This window comes from Balearica regulorum, chromosome 10, assembly GCF_011004875.1.
Source record: "Balearica regulorum gibbericeps isolate bBalReg1 chromosome 10, bBalReg1.pri, whole genome shotgun sequence".
NCBI classification, from domain to species: domain Eukaryota; kingdom Metazoa; phylum Chordata; class Aves; order Gruiformes; family Gruidae; genus Balearica; species Balearica regulorum.
Genome location: NC_046193.1, coordinates 13669889 through 13690853, shown reverse-complemented (window position 1 = coordinate 13690853; position 20965 = coordinate 13669889). Strand labels below are relative to the sequence as shown.

The 20965-nt window shown below is 43.8% G+C and overlaps 1 protein-coding gene across 4 annotated transcripts in view; it reads right to left on the bottom strand.

Moving 5' to 3' along the window:
- Positions 1-20965, bottom strand: part of PLXNB1 (plexin B1) — a 76424-nt gene that overhangs the window by 30833 nt on the left and 24626 nt on the right. For 2 of the 4 annotated variants that reach the window (XM_075762168.1, XM_075762169.1), the window contains 3 exons: positions 5382-6525; positions 967-1149; positions 417-545 (listed from right to left, as the gene is read on the bottom strand). In XM_075762168.1, the coding sequence (XP_075618283.1) occupies positions 417-545; positions 967-1149; positions 5382-6515 (1446 nt within the window). In that variant the 5' untranslated portion in view covers positions 6516-6525. Of the gene's footprint in view, positions 1-28; positions 306-416; positions 546-966; positions 1150-5381; positions 6542-20965 lie in introns of those variants that run through there. The other 2 variants (XM_075762170.1, XM_075762171.1) reach the window with 2 other exon arrangements.

The following is a 20965-nucleotide window of genomic DNA, read 5'->3' as shown; positions in this document are numbered from 1 at the left end:
ACATTACTTATGAACTCAGAACGCTCACATTCTTCTGCTCAGACGGAGATGCAAACTGTTGTCCAAACAGTTCCTGCTCAACACAGAGGAACCCAGGAATTTGCAGTCCCTTGTCTTCATGCCAATAGAGCAGCCCTTCACAGCCTGCAGTTCGCATTCCTCCATCACTGCTGATAAAGTCTGACTTAGGGAAATGCACATGCAAACGGTTTAGCGTAAGGAGACTTCCTCCACGCTTCCTCCAGCTTTTGCAGAGGGCCAGTCCCAGTCCCTGTAAGCCAGACTGGCAGGCAGCTGCTGCCCGGCACAGGCTTAGCTATACACACAGTTTCTCGGCCTCCCTCACTCCCATCAGTGGTTTGCCTGGACCTCAAATACTTTCAGCTCTTCTGTGAAAGGGATTTTATTGCTCTTACCATTGACTGGGTCATGACAAAGAGGTGCTCCTGCAACTGGTCAAACAGCAGGTCTCCACTCACCATGCTATTTAACTGGATAGCTAGAGATGCGTATGTATGAGCATCTCCCATTGCTCCTAAGTATACCTGCAAGAGAGTCACAGTTGTATGCAGGCAAAATATCACAGCAGGACTTGGGGACACCCATCCTACATCAGGAATAAGTTGGAACCTCTCCTGTGTGCAAGGATTTCAATCTCCCACCAAAATCTCAATGCAGTGACTCCAACCACATGAAGCATGTGTCCAGCAATACCTGCGGAAGCCACATAGGATGCACCAGCCCTGACACTGGCTTAGTGCAAATATAACCCAAGGCAACGTGACCACCATTTGTGGCATTCACATTCTCAACAGTCAGTACAGTGTGAGAAGAGACCTTGTGATAGGAACGAACTTTAGTAACAACCTGACTTCCCAAGGGACAAGAGAAATTGCCTTTTTTCACCTCCCACCTGAGCATCCCCCTGATTACTTTTATCTTCTTTGCTTCCTATCCAGATCATACCTTGTGCAGTCTCCCTCTGCTGTCTCCCAGAAAAGCAATGGTGTGGCCATCTTCCACATTCACTGCTACAGCTGTCAGACGGGCCTCAGTTTTCTCCAGGAGGGGGGCTGCTTCCAAGGGTACTCGGCTGGCCATAGGGCTGGGAGTGTGGTCAGAGCCACAGGGGTATGCATACAGGGTGTCCTTTTTGGGGGAGTGGAAAGAACAAGGAAATCAGTACCAAAAACCATGGATACAAGGAACATTAGCACTTCCCACCATCCCTTTTCACTCAAATTCCTTAAACAGGTACCTAGCAGTGAATTCAGATTTGAACCCCTCTAAGCTTTTTTACTGAGAGTAAAAAAAACCAGCTTCTAATAATTAGTTGAGGTATGCTGGCTGTTTGTACCTGCACAGAATCCTGCAGCCATTTCAGCAAGTCCATGGAGCATCAGTAATGAAATGCATCAAAACACTACTAAACTCTTAAGTTCTCCAAAAAACATTACCAGCTATACACTGCCATGATATAGCTTTGGGGAAGATTCAGTGTATTTTTCAGAACAAAAAGATGAGAATCCCTGCTTCCAGTGCAAAGCACTGGTCACAAGCATCGCCTCCAACAATTAGCATGGTTTTGTTGTACCACCTACAAATTCTAAGCCTGAAGTAGAATCCCAAAGCATCAGGATATACATAAACACAGGGTGGAGCACAACCTGCTCCAAAGAGCTTACTAACTACACATAGAAATTGTAGAGTGCATACAATCAGAGGCCCACAAAAAGTCAAAACAAGAGTCATCTCTGCACACTGCTTCAATTCTTCTGAGTCTTGTGAGATTTCTGAAAATTAACTCCACAGCACTGTGCAGAAACAGTCATCCTTCTGTTCCAGTTAGGTCCCTCCCAGTCCCACCAAACCTTCACTTACTGAGTTCTAAAGGAGACAGAACGAAAGCTGCTAACTTATTTACTATTTGTACGTGTAGAAAGAAAATATTCCATTATGATTCATCTTTTTCCTATGCAACAAACTCTGTCTTGTCTAGGATAGTTCTTCTGTTGCTTTATATCTTTCTTGACAACTTGTTCTGTGTTCACTTTAATTTTACAGTATCTTTTTGGAGACTGAATGCAGGATCGTTCACCCAACAATTACTATTAAAGCCACCACCTTTTAATCAATGGCTTGTCTTCAAACAACGTGGCTTGTGTAAACTAATGATTTTCATCATGAAATCCCTTATGGATAATATTTTCACCCTGCTCTCCAGTCCCTTATTAATTACTCTCACAAAGCTGCGTGTGGAGCAGAGGCATGAACTGTGCAGTCCACACCAACTCCAGCTCCCTCTCTGTCCTCAGGCAACGTGCTTGAATTTAGACTCCTTGTGAGCAGGGTTACGTATTCCTTCTGTCTGGTGTCCGTGGCTTTGCATTTGGCAGCACTGAGCTGCGCGGTACCATCCGGCACCAGGCAATGGAGCTGCCCCCACAGAGGTCAGTGATAACGGCACAACGTGGCATTCGAGGCATCTGCTTATCACCTCTCGCTGACCCCACGGAAAAATCTGACCCTCTTCCTTCCTCTCCTCCCATTTCTCTGGGGTTTTTTGTTGTTTTTTTTGTTTGTTTGTTTTTGTGTGCGTTAAGGGGGTTTTGTTAATACTTGACTACTTCCTAGAGAAACTAAAAATGATCAGGAGCTTTTGACAAAGTCTGTGGAAATCCCATGGCAAGATATACTGAACCTGCCGACCTCTATTCACTTCTCAAACGTATTGCTATCTTTGCCAGGAAGCAAAGCTTGACATGGCAGTTCCACATAAGAAATCATGCAGTTGGACTAGTACTACTTTCATTCTGATGCTTTATTGTTTTTCTTTCAAATACTAATTCAACTGATTTTCTGCACACTAGGCATAAGGCTCTGACTCAAAGCTTCAGAGGATGACACAACTTTTAATGATTGTTAGTTTTTACGATCCTCTAAGCTATCATTCATTTTTAGTGACAGCTATATTTTTCTTATCAGCTCTGTCATTTGATTCTTAAACTTCTTCCAATCACCTTCTTGTAAGATTTCTATTTCTCCAGTTGTCCAGTTCCTATAAGATTTATTAGAAATTATTTATAAGGATTTGAATTTTTTTCAGTGAATAACATATTGGCAACGTAGCAGAATATTGACAACGTAGCAGAAAATACACTTCAGGGGTCATCCAGCATCCTACTGTGATGCAGCAAGGTTGGATGAAGCTGCTGCTGTGAATTCTGGTGCGCATGTCCTACATCGCACAGGTAGGCAGCAACAATAGAACAAATCTATATCTATGCACGAAGAGGACTGAAAACTCAATGTAAAAGGACAAGTTACATACCTTGGAAACTACACCCACAGAAGATATGCAGCCTTCCCAAGCCTTGCAGAAACATGTTTCATGCTTCCAATTATCAAGTCACTAACAGCATCTACATAATCTCCTACATCTCAAGAGTAATGCATCTCCAGCAAACTGAACAAATGAACTGGTTCTGAAATTCTTACAAAACCAAGCATTTTTTCCTCAGTTGAAGAGACTGTATTGAACTGTAAAACTCAATCTTAGCCTCTCCTGATGAGCTAAACTTCGGAGGCAGTGCTAACTAGGGAAAAGGGCATACCTTACGCACGGGCTGGTTTGGAGACAGAAAAACGTGAAATTAGTTAGCATTATTCTTACATACAGCACAAGCTGCCACCATTGAAATCGAGTTAAAACTGTTCCTGCATAAAATGTTCATTGACAGCCGCATCCAGCCAGCGCTGAATGGAGCGGGTTGGAGCTGGCACAGACCCTTACGCGTTGTTAGATACAATCTTAACGACAACCGCTACCATGTACTGAATGGTGAAGGATAAAGTTTGTTAGGACATTTACATATCATTGGACACACTTGTTAATAAGATGCCATACTTTTAGTCAGCGCACTAGTGCCAAACCGTGCAGCTGGGACCCTGGGATGATGTGCCAGGAATCACACAGCAGAGACTAGCCTTTTTCTCCCACCCCGTGCACCCACTTCTCTACTGGATCAAATGGTATGGGGGGACTCTACATCATTTTGAATGAAGGATTTTTCTAAAGTGATCACACCAGTTTGACATTTAACTCCCTCAAGCTGCCCTAAAAATCACATGTGACAATTCCTTCCATGCAGCCCTGCAAAGGACACATGAGGCATGGCTAAGAAATACAGTGAAAGCAGGACACCAAGCTAGGCAGTCTCTTGCTTCCCAACTCTTACATACTCCTCCTGACCTTACATTTGGCCTGCTCCAAGCCTGCTCTTTACCCTTCCCTTGTCCCACAAGTATTCTACAGTCAGCTTTAGCTACTGAAAGAAAAATCATAATTTTAAAACTGGTTTTGGACCACACATCCAAACCCAGAGACTTCCAAAGCTCTGTGGTACCACTTTGTAGCACAAGACTGGGAAGAGGCAATTATCTGGACAGCCTGTTCTGTAGAAGGAAAACACAAGATAACAGGCTGTTCTGTTAAGGACTAGCAACGCCCTTGGTGAAAACAGGCTGCTCACAACCACAGAGCCTCATGCTGGGATATTGCATCCAGCACTGCCCAGCAGAACGCTGCTGCTCTATGTTTGTGTCGCCGTCCCCGATATCGCAGCACCAGCCAGCGTGGCTGACAGATTCAGCGTGGCTGCAAGGATTCAGGGTCACAGCCGCTTCGGTTCACATTTTTATCCTGCAACATCCAATCATGCCTTTGTTGTAGAATTTAAAGAAGGATTATCACTTCTTACAGCTTGGAGACAAAGAAGAGCCAGGTCAGGAAAAGGTCTTCCTTGGGCACAAAATTCTGCAGGACTAATGCAGTCTATAGGAAGTTAGGATTTTGTTGACGCTTGTTTTTGCTTATGTTCTTTTTTTATTCCTGGGTGCCCCTGCAGGAAGCTGTTGTGAGATGCACCTCAACATAAGCAACAGGGACCCAGCACACCCCTTAGATTCCCTTCCCAACACACAGGTGCATATGGACATGCACATAACTCCTCTCCTTCCCTGCAGCGCAGACCAGGAGATAAAGAACAACCTGAACTGCAGCTGCAGTGCTCTTGCCTGGTATTGCCATGAGACAGCGCCAGGTCACACCAAATGCCCTCCCTATTGCCACACAGAGTCCATCTCCTTCTGCAAGAAAACCTGCCCACGTGGGGCAGAGAGCTGCAGCAGTGAGACAGACTGTATTTTGACAGCACACAACAGTTCTCGCATCGCATTGCTGTGATAGCAAAGAGACAGCCTGAGCCCGAACAGATTTCAACATCCGTCTGTGGGAAATGGGCTGACTTCAGGAACACCAAGCAACACAAGAACACGTTGCAGACTACTCTTTACCCTGGCAAAGGTGCAAAGCCACTTACCGCTGGTAGCTGGACACAGTTGGAACTGACATCGTATTCAATATATGCCACTTCTGTCCCTTCTTCTGACTTCCCATCTCTCATGTAGCAAACATCCCTAGTCCAGTTGGTCAGGCGATCCACCTCCTCCATTGCGTAGACACAGAGTGCAGACTCCTCGCTCAGTTTGCCAGAAGAAGCCTGCCAGGCAGAGAAGGCTGCAAACAGCACTTCTCCCTCGGTGTCCAGCTGCCCCCGGGCCAGGCCTTCTCCTGGCTGGGTGACATAGGCTGCTTGGAGGAGGCTGTATGTATTGGCTTTGCTCTGGCAGAGCAGAGGTAACTCCACATACGAGTAATAATGAGAGTCATCCAGGCAGATTCGTGAGATGTAGGTCTTGTACTCACGTGATTGAGACTTGAGGTCCCGACGGTAGAATAGGAAATAGACACTTGAGCGATAAGTGAAGGATTTAATGAAGTGGTGGTTGTACTCAGAGAGCCGCCCCACAGCCAGTTTCGCTGTTTCTTCATAGGAGAAAATGGAGTGAGAGTCTGTTGCTTGAACATCCCCTCCGTGGGCCTTGAGATTTCGGGTAGTGATGGGAGGAATCCCTCCTCCAACTCCTCGGCTAGTGTACCCTCGTCCCACGAACAGCAAGGGGACCTCATCCTTCGAGTAGGCTATGAGTCCCACAGTGGTGATATTGGGATCATTGGCAGCAACGTACTGAGTGTCACCAGGGCTCTCTGGTCGGAAGAGGACGTGGTCGATGGATGTGAGGCTTCTCTTCTCACAGATTCCCTGGTGCACACTGCCACACACAATGAGCTCCTTCTGCACTGTGTTCACCAGCAGCAGCTTGTTGTGATTGTCGGTGTGATGTGCCTGAGGGCACTCCAGCTTTGAGACTGGAGGAAGGCAATCTTTACTGTCCAGTACTGGTCCAGTTTGAACCATGTTCTTCATCAGCAGGTCAGATGTCAGCTGAAAGAGAAAGTTGGTGGCTCCCAAGTAAATGGTCCCAGATTCCAAGTCCATAGAAAGGTGGAGGAATTTCGTAGTGTTGCGCGAGAACGTGACATACTGCAGTCCCCGTGGAATTGCTGCTCCCAAGAAACAGAGAACAGGAAGGAGGAACGTTCCCAGAGGCATGGTAAACACTCTGCAGAGAGGAAAAGCTGTTATAACTCCTTGTAAACCAGGAGTGAAGTTTAACACTCATCAAAATCCTTCAACAGCGCTCTTATTGTGAGAAGTGGGCAAAGAGGACACAAATAACCATATAAAGCAGAGAACTAGAGACAAAGAGCCAACATAGGACATTTGCAGAAACACCAGAAGGTGTTTTAAACATTGAAGTTGATCGCTATTCTTGTAACATCAGAATAAGCCATGTTTAACCAGACTCCTGCACAACTCTTTCCTATGATGCTGTATTGGAAGTTCTCCGGGACGGGACCACATTTCTATAGCAGCCAGCACATCGCACACATTGTTAATGAGCAACACTGCAGTAACACAAACCACTGTCCAAGACAAACACAACCTGCAGGACCCTTGTTTAAATAAACTGTAGCTGGGATCCAATTCAGAGCAAACTAATAATCCCTTTGCTCTGTATTTGATCTAGATTGCATAATTAATCCTTCTCTTTCTTATCATTTATGGCTGTCAGACTCTTTTGGGTCTAAGGCTCTTCCACTAGTGCTTCAGAAGGAACCTTCCCATGCCATCTCTGGCCCCCATCTCCTTGGGCAGACACAGCATGTCCAAGTGAGGGAGAAGACCTCCTTATCCTGCTTGCTTGTTACTGCTGTCTTTGGGAGAAAGGTCTCTTGCTGGCACTCATCTCCCCACAGCATCTCTGCCAGTATTCTAAAAGGAGATCTAAACATGCCTGCTCTTTGGATGATGCTCTGCTCCTTCCCTGTCCCATGCCCCAAAGCACAGGTAAGGCCAGATGGGGTGGGTGTTAGACAGACCCAGGGAACCACCAGACCTGTTCTGCTCCTCTCCAGAGGATCTTTAGATCAACCCCTCTTGAAATCCACCATGACGCACCCAAGCCATGCCACATGGGAACAACTGTCCTGAACAGCATAGGGAATCCCACAGCATGATGGAAATGTGGCAATAAGTACCTGCAACGTTTAGATTAATGCTTTCCCCACAGAGGAAGGGCAGCAGCTGCAAGTACTCATAATTTACTATGAATACCACATTATTTGAATTGAGAAGTAGGTGGTGATGCAGCTGTGAATCTACTCCCTTCCCCCTCCCTCTTGCAGACAAGGTATCAAAGCTACATGCAGCTACACAGATGCCAAGCTGGGCCAGAGGCTCAGAGCTGACGGGTACGGTATCTCCTCCAGAACTGGCCTGCAATCTGTTGCGCTCCTTTTGGCACCTCAGCTCCTCAGGGGTGATGCTAGTTTTGTAGTTAAAGCTAAGAAAACTATCATTGCTTCCCTCCTGCAGCATCATCCCTCTTGGATCTTCTTGGTAAGCTAAAAGTGCTCTTAGCCCAGAAATGCTTACAGCACAGAGGTGGAAAAAGATCTGCAGCATCTCAGGAGTAGAATACCCCAGCATTTACTGCAGGACTTACCCAATTTAGGTCACAAACTTCTCACCACACAAACTATGTCTTACACTCATTCTGTACAACATCCAGCAAGCAGCGTGCAGAAAACACAGTAGCAATGGTGAGAACAATAACTGTAAGACTCTAGATCCGTCTTTTATTTCACTGCTATTGCAAAAACAAGAACAGCCCCAACAAACCACAAAAGTCTGCTTTCCAGCTCCTTTGTCAGTAAAACAGGCATCTTTGCTCTACCAAAAGACCAGCTGAGAGGATTAGTCTACTTGTGAAATCCAGCGGATGGAAGGTATTATAAATACAACACATTATTAAATATAGGCTTTGTGAAGCTCTGGAAAAGCTCTGCTTCACATGGTTGTTGTAGGCAAGTAGGTAGTACTGTCAGGATACACCCACACGCAGGAATGCTGGTTCTAGGCTGGCAGCTTTCCCCCAGAGCACACAGCCACTGATTCACACCGTACCGGCGCTGTGTTTGGGTTATGTGCACACTGGGGCTTTTGTTTGCCCTGATAATGGACACTTAGTGTTTTCTTCTCAGTGCTACTAACACACTCTGCTTCACCCAGATTCGCAAACAGCCCTCATCTAGCCAATAGAGTCTCTTTCCAGGGTGGTGAGAGTGTGTTGTAGCACTTGACAGAGGTCCTCATCACGTGGGAGATGTTATCTGTGAAGCATGATGAGGGGTATTTATAAAGCCAGCAAGCAGATACATGTAGACTGAAAGATGGAGCTCTAACTTAACTGTATCACCTTGGGTTTATTTCAGTAGAGGATATCGTGCCCCAACTTCAACAGGCAAGTTACTTTTTATGCATTCTCACCATTTTTATTGAACAAAATTTTAATCAAGGAACTCCTTAATCACACAACTGCCTTGGTACCTCTGCACAGCCATGATGCAGACGTCACGATGGCTTGTTGTGCAACTCTGTCTGGAGTCTCCTCAAAGCTTTAGATGCCTACAAACAAAACAATTGGCTGATGACCATCCAACAGCAGAAGCTTGACTACATTGTGACAGAGCCACACTGACATGCAGAAGAGAGTCTTTGATCTGGAAGCAGCTGAGGATCACAAGACATCATTACACTACACCACTTACAGGAATCTCTAATCTTCTTTCTAGCGAATGCAACCTTCCTATGCCAGTACTTACACAGTAAAATCAGCATGTGCCTTTGGAATTTATGGATTCTGAAATACTGGCTTTCTGGCTAGAGGTCATGCTGACAAGCTGCAAGACTCTGCTCTGTCCACCACATACCATCACTGACAACTGCTGGGGCAGAACTCATGCCCATACGTGCCACCAGTGGTTGAACTCAAAACCCAGCATGTGACACCACTCTAGAAACACAGATCTTTTTCCAAGCTGATCTTTAATTGAATCTATCTCTAATGTTTCACTGAAAGCATTTTACCTATTGAAGCACCTGTACTGGAAAGAGAGACAGACAAGCAGCTAGCCCTTCATTCCAACAAACCACAATCAAAAGCAGATCCTGCTATGGTCAAATCTCCAATGTGAAGCTATTCTTTCACTCACCAATATCCCCCTAGAAGTCATTTTGTTAAGAGCTAGTCCTCAAAGGTGTTCCAGGTAAAAAGCTACTATCTAGTCCTCATGACTCTGGGAACACAGAGCAGCTGAGAAGACAAAAAAGATAGTACAGCCTGTTCAAGGTAGCACAGCATGTTCTGGAAGCTGGTCCTAATCGCTCTGAGCAATGGGTAAACATTGAATATAGTGATCTTTGTTGCTCTTTGCTGAAAAGCCATTCCTAAATGAACTTGTATTTATTGCTAGGTGAGCAAACAAACATTAGAAATGAGCATGGGTCTGTGTGGCTATCAGTAGTTAGAAGCATTCCCATTCTACATGAAAACTGAGATAAAAAGCCAGCAGTGTTTTTTGATTCAATTTTCCAAGTTGTTTCTCAAACATGGGCATTACCGTCTTTTTTTATTTCTTGCTCTAAGCCCATCACAACCTCGCTGGGAGGACAGGAAGAAGGAGGCTAACCTACATTTAAATCTGATGGTTTCATGACAGGCTACACTTCTGAGCTCTTTATGGATTTACTGAACCGTTCTGCTTCCTGTGCTCGCTGCTAGTGTATAACACAGCTGTTACAGACAGATTGCACTAAAAGTGCGTAGCCTCTAATTAATTCTGAAGACAATTGCCAAGGCTTAAAGATTCTTTTTAAATATTCCATTTTTTGATGAATTCCCATTAAATAGGAAAATGCTCCAGACAATACTCTGAACATTGCCTCTAACACACTGTAAAATATTAATATCCAAATGATACTTCTGAGTTTCATTTATTTAATCTGGATCACAACAGAAGGGCTAGAGGATTAGTCAGTTCTGCCACAGAATATTTATATCTCATCCACAAAACAACCACCAATAATGTGGAAGCAATGGCACTATTTTGTTACTTGGAATTTGAAATAAGACCGTGTTTTCTGTAACACTATTTTTACCTCTCTGACCTCACGTATCCCCCTCTCAGAGACTTTACTCATTTATTAAAGAAACAAACTCAGAACTCATCTTGACACACTTTAACAGCATATCAGCACGTAAAGATTATTTCAGTCCTCACAGATTATTTCTCTAATACCACATCCTATCCCCCAAACATGGAGAGGTCAGATAATGTTCCAACTTCTAGGCTAGATTTCATACTCAATACCAATCCCAGCAGAATTATGCTCGGGAAAGAAAAACGTAGATCCCTGAAATTTGCACCTGCAATTTCCACTGTAGCATTTGCAGAGCCAAACCACAGTGAGGGCACTAAAAAATTTAAAAATTAAAACCATAATTTTTCCAGCTGCATGACAACCCTTGTGCTCCAGCACATTCAAATCACCCAGCGGCAGGAAGATGACCACTGCTGTATTTTCTGCACAAAAGCCTGAATTACAGTCCCCCTTCTAAGTGTCATATGCTCAACAGAGACTTGCTGACTTCTGCTGTGAAAGATGACATTCCCATTAAATAATTAAATCTTTTTTTGACTCTTATTTACTACTACCAGACCAGTCCACTGCTCTACTGTTTAAGAACACTTGCAGCAAGCAGCTCCAGCAGACATGAACACAAACCTCTATTTTCCAAATAAAATTGATCCCAAGGAGAATCCCAAATCCAAGCCATCCTGTCAGAGCAGGACTGGCACGGACAAGGGAACTCTGTTATACCAGATGTGAGTAACACCAAAGCTGAGGTCAAAATAACTTAAAAAAACACCTCTAAAGACAAAATATCAAAACTGAAACAGCGAGGGAAGGTGACAGAAAACCTGTACTTTCAGGCTACAGAATTAACAGCATTACTAGATGAACACTTGGGAAAATTATGTTTTCTAAACCCTTGATAGTTACTGCTGACTATTACAAGGTACTTTTCTGGATGAGGGTTGAAGAAGTTATACTAAAACAATGTTGCACAAAATATTTTGTCAACACTGTGATACTATTGCCATTTTAATGATGCATTGTTAGGGTGCTTTGGAAAAAACTATAAAAAGTTCTTCTATACCCCTGGGCCCACCTAAATATTAATTTTAGCCATACTGGAATTAATTGATGGTAGTAGACAGGTATTTCCCCTGAACAGCTCTAACACAACCAATCTTTTCTCTTGCACACGTGAAAATGTGTTATAAACACCAGTTTAACTTCCAGTACAAATGGTTAATGAAGAGTTAATGACTAATACAATGTTAAATAGTGAGCTTTTTATAAATCAAACTACACAAACATTTACAAGGAATAGAAAGCAACCACAAGCTGCTTGCTGTTAAAAGAAGCTTTCTTCATAGATATTCTGTCATTGTAAATTGAGGGTTGACTTTTCACTTCACCATCCTCTCAAACACTGACAAAATGTGAACTCAAGTACCATGATGTATATACATTTTTAAAAGGGGAAATCAAGTCAGCTGGTAGTTTCTCAGTTTCTTAACTCAACCAAAGGATAGCTTTATGTCAGTGTCATACATTTGAAGATTAGAGTCCTTTAGGGTCTGCTCCAACTTTCTGCGTAATCAAACCAAACACCACCACAAAGCAATCTCTTCTTTTAGCTCATGAGCTCCTGACTAAACTCAGGAAAGCAGTGGTTTTTCTTAGGGTTCCTAAATTACAGAAACTACCACCTTAACCCAGCATGCTGATCCCTGAGGGTTATTTACCCCAAGTAAAATACCTTGTCATTTTGTCTAACTCTGCTTGTCACAGGACGTCCCAAGTCAAAGAACCTTCTAGCCGCTTTTTGCGTGAACAGTTTGAAAACTAATCCCTCTTAATCCTCCTTGAGCAAGACGATAATGACAGCTATTCTAACTCAGATAGAGGTTCACCTATCAGGAACCCTGGCTCCAGCAACAGACAATAACAGATGCCTAAGAAGAAGTATAAGGGCAGACAAGCATAAGGCAATCCTTCCCCTATGCATCCTGCCAGCTTTGGGTCTTCCCAAATCGCAGACTGCAGCCACCTGTAATCCTTTGGATGGATACATTAGGTGGTCTAAGCTTCTTCAGTCAGAAAGAATTCGTTTTTCTGGCAGCTCTTTGAGCCCTTTCCAGTTTATCGGCATCCTTTTTTTTTTTTTTTTTTTTTTAAGGTAGCTGACCTGGATGAGCAGCTCCTTTCACAGCACCTGATCCAGATCACCATCCCTTGGCTTTCTAGCGCTGTACACGGAGCAAACGTTACTTTCTCCAGTTCAACCCACCACACCTCCATCTACCTGCCCAAGAATCTCTTACTCTTGTACCCACTGTATCACATGTCAAGTTCGTATCCAGCCAAATACCATCAGTGCCTCAAATATTCTTCCAGGCGACTAGTCAGAAAAAAAAATAATCCCATTCTCTAGCCTTTAATGTGCAGAGTACATCCAGAGAGCCTAGACAGGTTTAATCCAGCTGTAATAGAACCCTGCTGGGAAAGCAGAGCTCACTAAAGCTACCCATCCAATTCACCCTGCTGAGCAAATCTACTGTTTCTACACAAATCTACATAAATCTAAACCCATCAACCCCTATAGAAACAAATTTGCTCACAGAAGTTCAAGAATCCAATTGTTGATCAAAAATACAGACTAATATTGGAGCAGAGAGAAGTCTCTGCAATACCCAAGAAATTCCAAGAGCAGATTTCCCATTCCCAGTTAACTGAGATCCAAAAGCCAGCTTTTAATCTGTTTAATGTGAACTACACTGATTTTAAAAGAACTGTCAGCTAAGGCTCTTGGGGAAAAAAAAAGTTAAGCTATTCTGGAATTAAAGTTAGAGTCCCTATCATGATTTAATAAGTAGTTAAAAGACAGGAAACCAAAAGAGTTTCCCATCAGAGGAAGGTTATCAGTGAGATCTGCCAATAATTTGTTCTGCAACCTGAGCAGTTCAATGTGTTCACATAAGACCTATGAAGAAGAATATGTTCAGAAGTGGCAAATTTTATTACTAAAAAGAAAAAAAAAATCACAATCAAATTCAGAAAAGACTGCAGAAAGTAACAGAATTCATGCACTCCTAAATAGCTACACAGTATCTTAGATGTAAATAAATACAAAAACCAACACAAAATACTCTAATTACATAAATACAACAGGATCCAAATCAGCTGTTACCACTCAGGAAAACTTTGGAAACTTGGTAGTTCAGTTCAGTATTTAGTATGGAGCAAAAAGACAAATAGAACCTTTGGAGCAATTACAAAAGAAAACACGCATCACCATTATGTTGCTGAATGCTGCAGGCAGTTCTGGTTCCCACATCTGAAAAAGGAGACAGAATGACAAAAAGGACAACAAAGACGATCAAAAGCATGGAGCAGCTCCCATATAAGGGGAGATTGAGCAGAGCAGGACTTCGGATGGACAAAGAAACAACCAAGGGGAAGATAAGGAAAATTTAAGAGATCTGAAACAGGACAGTGTCAAGACGAAAAATATTGAATAATCAACTGCCATGTCGTACAATGCAGAAACAAGAGAGCACCCACAAAGTTACAGACAACTCTTCTAAACTGGTTCAAGGATATTGTCACTGGATGCAGAATATTTTAAATAACATTTAAAATGCATTATTAAATTGTAGAGCTCATTGCTGTAGGATGTCATGGAGACTAGAAACATAAACAAGTTAGAACAGAAATTATATAAATTAATGGAGAATAGATGGAGTCAAGATCAGATGATTAGATACAACTCCTGGCCAAAGAGGCCCATAAACTGATGATGGTCATAAGCTGGGAGTCAAGGGGGGGGGGGGGGGGGGGGGGGGGGGGGGGCGGGGGGAATAAAAACCCACCCAATCCCACCACATTATACATGCCCTGTTTCTTACAGTCCTCATTAAGCATCTGCTTCTGGCTCTTGTCAAAGACAGGATACTGAGCTACGCAGAGCTTTGCAATTTGCCCCAGGATGAAAGCTCTATTTAAACTTATTTTATGGTACATTTATAGATTTTTTTAAAATTATTTTTAAATATTAAAATCTAACTTTAACCCTGCCTAATTGCGCATTTAGGAAGCCGGAACCCTAACCTCATTGACTAAAGGCATTATTATCTATCATATTAACATTTAGATACCATCTAACTGAATTCTGACAGCGCAGCACGAAGTTAATGCACAATGCAGCAGCAAAGCAAGCAAGCATCACCCTCAGCAGACGGAGAAATTGAAGCAAAGGCCAGAGCCACGGCACACAGAAGTGGCAGAATTGGGTTTAACACGCCAACAGTCTCTTTTCCAGGAACAGCTCGTCCCTGTCTGCTAAACGTTTGATGGAAATTTCTCACTCAGAAGCCTGAATAAAACAGATAACGTGTTTGCCGTGCGTACAGCTAAGCACGGGGCAGCGTTCAACAGAACTGCTATTGCTAAAAGTAGGTCAGGACTGACCGTTCTAACCAGGGAAAAAGGAAAACTAAAGCACACCAGACTATTTGGCCAGGTATTACAGAAAACCTTCATCTGGGATTTCATCACTACTTCAAACAGACATGATTCATATTTTACCGGCCTCCACCTCAAACAAGGCACGCCTTCCCAACCGCACCGCCCTCCCTATCATTACGGGCACCTCTCCCCAGCCTCAGCCAGGATCCTCCTGTTCTCAGCTTTGGCTCCACAGGCTACGAAAGCCAGAGTCCTGCTCTGCACTAGCTGCCTTAGCTAGTCTACGTTGATTTCTGCAAAGCAGAAATGCCCAACCATTTCCTCCAGAAACAGCCAGGACAGCACACAGTCTTCTCAATGCAATCGCTTCTGCCCGAGAGCCTATTTTCCTTGGCAGGGTGCCCTCCAGAAGGGAGGAAGGAGACCTCCTGCAACCAGCACACGCTTCCCAGAGGACGGCACCTTGACCCCTAACCAAGCTCTCACGTCCCAGAGGCAAAGGCCACACTCCCAAGGAAAGTCCTTTTCCATGTAGCCTGGCCTTAGAATAACCTAGCAAGAGAGGAAAGGAGCTTCAAATGTCCTGTGAGAGTCCTGCGAAAGGAAACCAGTCCTACACTTGTGCCCCAAGAGGAAACCATGGTCTCCATGCCAGCATCAGTCCTGCAGGATTGCACAGTGGGAGGGAGAACAGAGAGACCTACCGCAAAAGGAGTTCGTGCTAACAGCGTTACAGACCACAGGCAGAAACACAAGGGCCACATGCCGAGCTCCACCAGCCAGTTGTCAAGATGCGAATCAGCACCGTTAAACACTGGTGCCTGCCTGGAATAAATCCTTTCAGACACTCAGCAACACAGGGTGCTCTGGCCTGGTAAAGAACAGCATTTCCTCAACACCCCGGAAGTCCTTCAATTTTTAGGACCACAACAGCTCTATAAAGACTTAATATACACTGGGTGGACAGGAAGGAATTCCTCTCCTTGGAGTTTTCCTTCATTTCAAATTAAATTCTCTTTTCTGCCCTCCCCAGTAATCTTCTAAAGAACCATAAAGCCTGATGGCAGTTTGACAATCTTCCCCCATCACTCCAACAATGTCAGCAGTTCTGGCTACAGCCATGAATACAGGCAGTAACATACAAATAAATTTAATGCAATGCAACCATATGAGTAGCATCTATCCCTTCCCACCCAGAACAGACAGCAAAATCAAGAGAATTCTACATCACTACCACAATCTGCTTGTGGTTTGCCTTCAAACCAAGTTGGGATATATTTTATCTTATATTACTCAACTCATTTTTAAGGCACTATCAGAAATGAAGCTTTGATCAATTAATCTTCCATAAATTAGTACTTAAGCCTAGCTGGCTATCAGGAGTCAGCTACAAACTATTAGGCTCAATATTCTGGTAATTAGGTTACACAAGTCTGCCAGGTAATGATTAAGTTGAGGTGGCCAGACATTCTCTCCCACCTCTGCAAGCCAATACCGAGGCTTTCATAAGGCCAAGACCAGAAAGCAACACACCAGGTTGTTCAAAAAGCCCGGGGACCTTTGAGCTGCTCATAACAGGTATAAAACATGAGAGCTCCCACTGCACTGCTGCAGAAGACTGAACAGGCTGGGTGCAGACTTGAGAGCCAGGATCAACTTTGCACCAGTTTCAACAGCCCTGAGCAATGACCTTCCCACACAGGCTGGGATCTTTGATATCCAGTGCTTCCAAATGTAGTCCAACATGGAATGGTGGCACAGGAACCATCCATGAAAGGCTCTCAAGGTGCATGTGGTCAAGGAACCACAGGCTGGCAGCAGCGATGCAGAGCACTCTTCCACCCTATGATCACAGCCCTCCATCCCAGACATTGTCCACACTTGGAAGTTACTGTTTCAAGGATAAACTTCAGAGCACCAGACTGTATACAGGTAGGGGTGGGAGGACTACTACAGTCCATGGGCTATCAGGTAATGCTCTTCATTCATACCGCTGTGTCCACAATCTGGAGGAGTGAAAATGAGCAACATGAAAATTAATCAGCAAAGGAAGCAGTTTATTTCTCCAAGTACCTAGCTTCTATCTGGAACAAGATGATTCTCCAGTCACCTTATTAACAGGCAGGCATCTAGGTCACACCTTATCCAGAATGAGGAATTTTACTGCAAGACAAAATTCCCCATAAGAAATTTTAGCACCATCAAGTGGCTTTGTAACATGAGCTGCTCTTCTTATCCATGCACTCAGATTGAAGAGTTCCTAACTTTTTCTGGCAAAATATTTGAGCTCCTGGTCCTGTTCAGGGCTGAGAGATTCTTTGGTGCTGTCCCAAAGGCATCATGATTCAGAACTGGCTACCTGTTCATAGCAGCCATGAATTTTAAAGGCTTTTCGGTTGAGACTGTTCTCCATCTGGTTTGCTACCCTCCCACCTTCCCAGTCTGACAGCCACTGGCTGGGCAGGATCGACTGGCTCTTCCCTTCACCTTTCAGGGAAGCCCAGACCTTCACCCTAGGGCCACAGAGATGCACTAACAGGTCTGCTGCATAAACTGCAGCACTAGTCTGAAATGCAAACTGCTACAAGCAGGAATCGCAGCCAGTATAACCGTCTGACTGTCGGCATTTCAAGAGAATGCTACCTTGCCAGGGTCACCCCTGGGCAGAAGTGCCCTGAAGACAGGAAAGCCAGATTTACGGTAGTTTGTTAGGAGTAGCACTGAGAGTTTTGCATCTGAGTGGCTGCTCTTCTGCTGGAAGGAACAGCTAGACAGAGCAGAGAGCCTGGTCAGGGGAACAAGGAAAAAGTATGCACATCTGTGCTGAAAGGATGAACCATGGCTTGTGCTCAGCACAGGTCTGTGCGCAGGTTGTGCCAGTTCCAGGCACTTGTCCTCTGTCATTTTAAGCTATATACTCCACATGACAGGACTGCGGAAAAGGAAACTGTTCAACTCTGTCTAATCAAAACCCTACAAAAACGTGGCTCAGACAGCACTCCTCAGACATGCACACGGACCAAACCAAACAATCAACCACCTAATGTCAACCCAGGATGCCACAGTGGGGCTGACACAAGTCCAGCATCATAAAAATGTTTTAAATTAAGCCTTCTCAGGGCTTAGTGGGAAATAAACTAGTTGAAATCATGGACCAGCTAGGAATAGAAAAGATCATACAGGCTAAAGATGCATTCAAACTAAATCTGATCTGGAGAATGGCAGACAGGCCCAGGTTGAGAGAGAATCATTGCTGGAACAAAACTACTGATGAAAACAATAATTGAGAAATGGAGAGTGAAACAAGAAGGATGCTCTGTAAATGGTGCAACAACTGAGCCCACTGTTACCCAACGCAGATGATACTTCTGGTTTGGGGTAGAAACATCTTCCTGCAGACAGCTGACTAAATAGGTGCAACACATCAAGATGATAGGGAAGGGAATTTAAGCCCACTCTGCCTAGTCTCAATCTTCCCCAATATAACCTTGCCCTAATCCTGTGGGTACTCCACTTGGCTTCTTGTCTCAGCCCCAGGCCTGTCTGTACTCCTGAGAGCTGTAATCTAAGCACGTGACTTCTCAGCCAGTCCACGGAGTGACTTTCGGTACAGAATACAAGATGCAGACAAGTTCGTTTCTATATCCTTGCAAAGGGGCTATCATTTGCCAAAATACATCAACTCAGTTCTTTTCAGTCACAAGAGCATGCCTCCAAGAATATACGTCGTCTTAGTTCTGCTACCGGTCAACTTTCCATAGCTGTTCCTCAAGGACCAGAGCAGCCAAGTTAGTCAACAGAAGGGGATAAAAAGGACACTACCTAACAGCAGAGACCATATCCCTAGGGACAAGAGGACAGATAGCCTGACATTGTTCTCTTCCTTCTGAAAGAGAAAGCAAAAGTTCAAAGGAACAACTAGGGCTTCCATTCTGTACTGTGCCCTCTGCAGATCTGGGTGTCCAAAACCAAGTGCAAGACCAGGCTTTCAAGTGTGAAGCATCTAGAAGTGAGCCCTATTTTAGAGTTATTTTTAAATGTTTAGACAGGACCTAAAATAAGACCAGTGTTTTGAGTACTTCTGAAGAGTATGAACCTCACATAGGCCATGACAGTTTTAGTTTGAAAACACTGGAACAGGGATTGTATTGTTTATACATCTGCTTATCACCCATTTTAGTTCAAATTAAGTTACAGTCCATTACCAGACAAGAAACACTCTTTTAAAGGGGGGAAATTCACACAAATGAGATTTAGGCTATCAGCAGTAAGACAGTCTCTGTCACACAGTGAAACACGTGCCATCTCAGAGCTGCAGGAACAGTATAGGCCACAGAGAAAGTCAGCTTCTCCGTTTAGAATATTTGTCTTCACACCACCCTTCCTAGCTGCATAGTTTCCAGAAATACATTCTCCACTTCTCTTCAAACTCAAGTCAACAGTCTGCAGGCTCCAACAGCCCACAGGCAATGCTTTTAGCAAGTAAGAGGTGCATGCAGTACTTTACAAGCAGCACAGAAGCAACCCGGACCACAGTCCGTGCCAGTCTCTGTTTTTACAGGTTTTATTTGTATTTCCTCCCTCGCCTCCCACTCCACGCTGACAAACCAGGTTGCAGTTGTCTGGCTCTGGCGATGGCCAGAAACATAAGTACAAAGTAAGCACATAGTAGTACTTTACCTCCCTGAATACTCTCCCAGGCTTCAACAATGTGCAGCTCAGGGATTTCTTGGGATAAAGGTGGTTTCTATGCATTTAGTAAACCTTCAATAGCTCCTTCTTCTATGGAGCCGCCCTGTGTCCTCAAATACACACAGATGTTTCACATTCACAACATCCTGTGGCAAGAAGCTTCCCAGGTTAACTGCACACATCAAGGACTAAGTCTTTATTTGGTTTTAAGCTTACTACATGCTGGCTCCATTCAATACCTATTCATACTTGTAGTGGGAGAGGCAAAAAAAAGGTTGCTCCCCCTCTAACCTTTCCATGCCATTCAGGATTTTGAAGACAACTATCAGTCGTTGCTTTTCAGGTGGAAGAGTCCCAGTTTACTCAGTTGCTCTTTGTATGGAAGGTACTCCTCACTTCTGGTCACTTGCTGCTGTTCCATTTCTGGTAACTAAAGATATCTTTCTGAAGATACAATGGTTTTCCTAAAGCTGTAGAAAACTCAACTTCCGTAAGAGCTGGAGAAACTAGTGTGATGGTTATTAAATACAGCAGGGATTCCCAACTGCTATAATGAATTGCATGCCAGGTAGTTCTCTGTTAAAATATTCAGCCTAACTTCTTAAACTGAGTTTGCTCAAAAGCAAGTTTACTTTCAAGCCACAGCATCCAGCTACACCTTCTTCCTCCAGAATAGAGTGTATTTTTCAAAAGCTTTGTCTCCTAATTAGTACTTTGAATTCAAATAACCGTATACTTGATTTAGTCTGCCCTGATGAAGGATACATCCCTCACGACAAAGGTTGCATGCCAGAGCTTTATTCTGTCTTATGTTCTTTATGAATATTTCAATCCATCAATTTTTCTCCTCAAGTATGGGCACAGTATTTAGTGATTTCCCAACGCTACATAAAAAACCCAATATCCTTGCCAGACTTTCTTGTTCTACAGTGTGAAAACGTGGAAACAGATTTGGAATTTTATTCTTTACCTCACTGTGGATACGTGTAGGTCTGCATTATCATTCCACTGCAAGAAGCTCAGATACTACCAAAACAAGAATCTAGTTGTTACAAAGTTAAATAATTAAACAAATGGAGCACAGCATGCAGTGGGAGACATCTCAGAAACAGAATTGCACGACAACAAGATACAAGATCAGAGAGCAACTTGGACTAGTCTTTCATTGAAATACCACATTTGGAACTGGAGTTTGAGGTAGCTATGCAGACGCTTTACATTGCATATGAAGGATGTATGTGGCCCCAGGTCTAGAGATACACACCCACCCACCCCCACCATTCTGACCATTTTGCAGAGAGCACACCTTATAGAACTGCTTGCCAGGCGTTGGAAGCAACAAGACAGAAATGTCTACAGCCAAAACA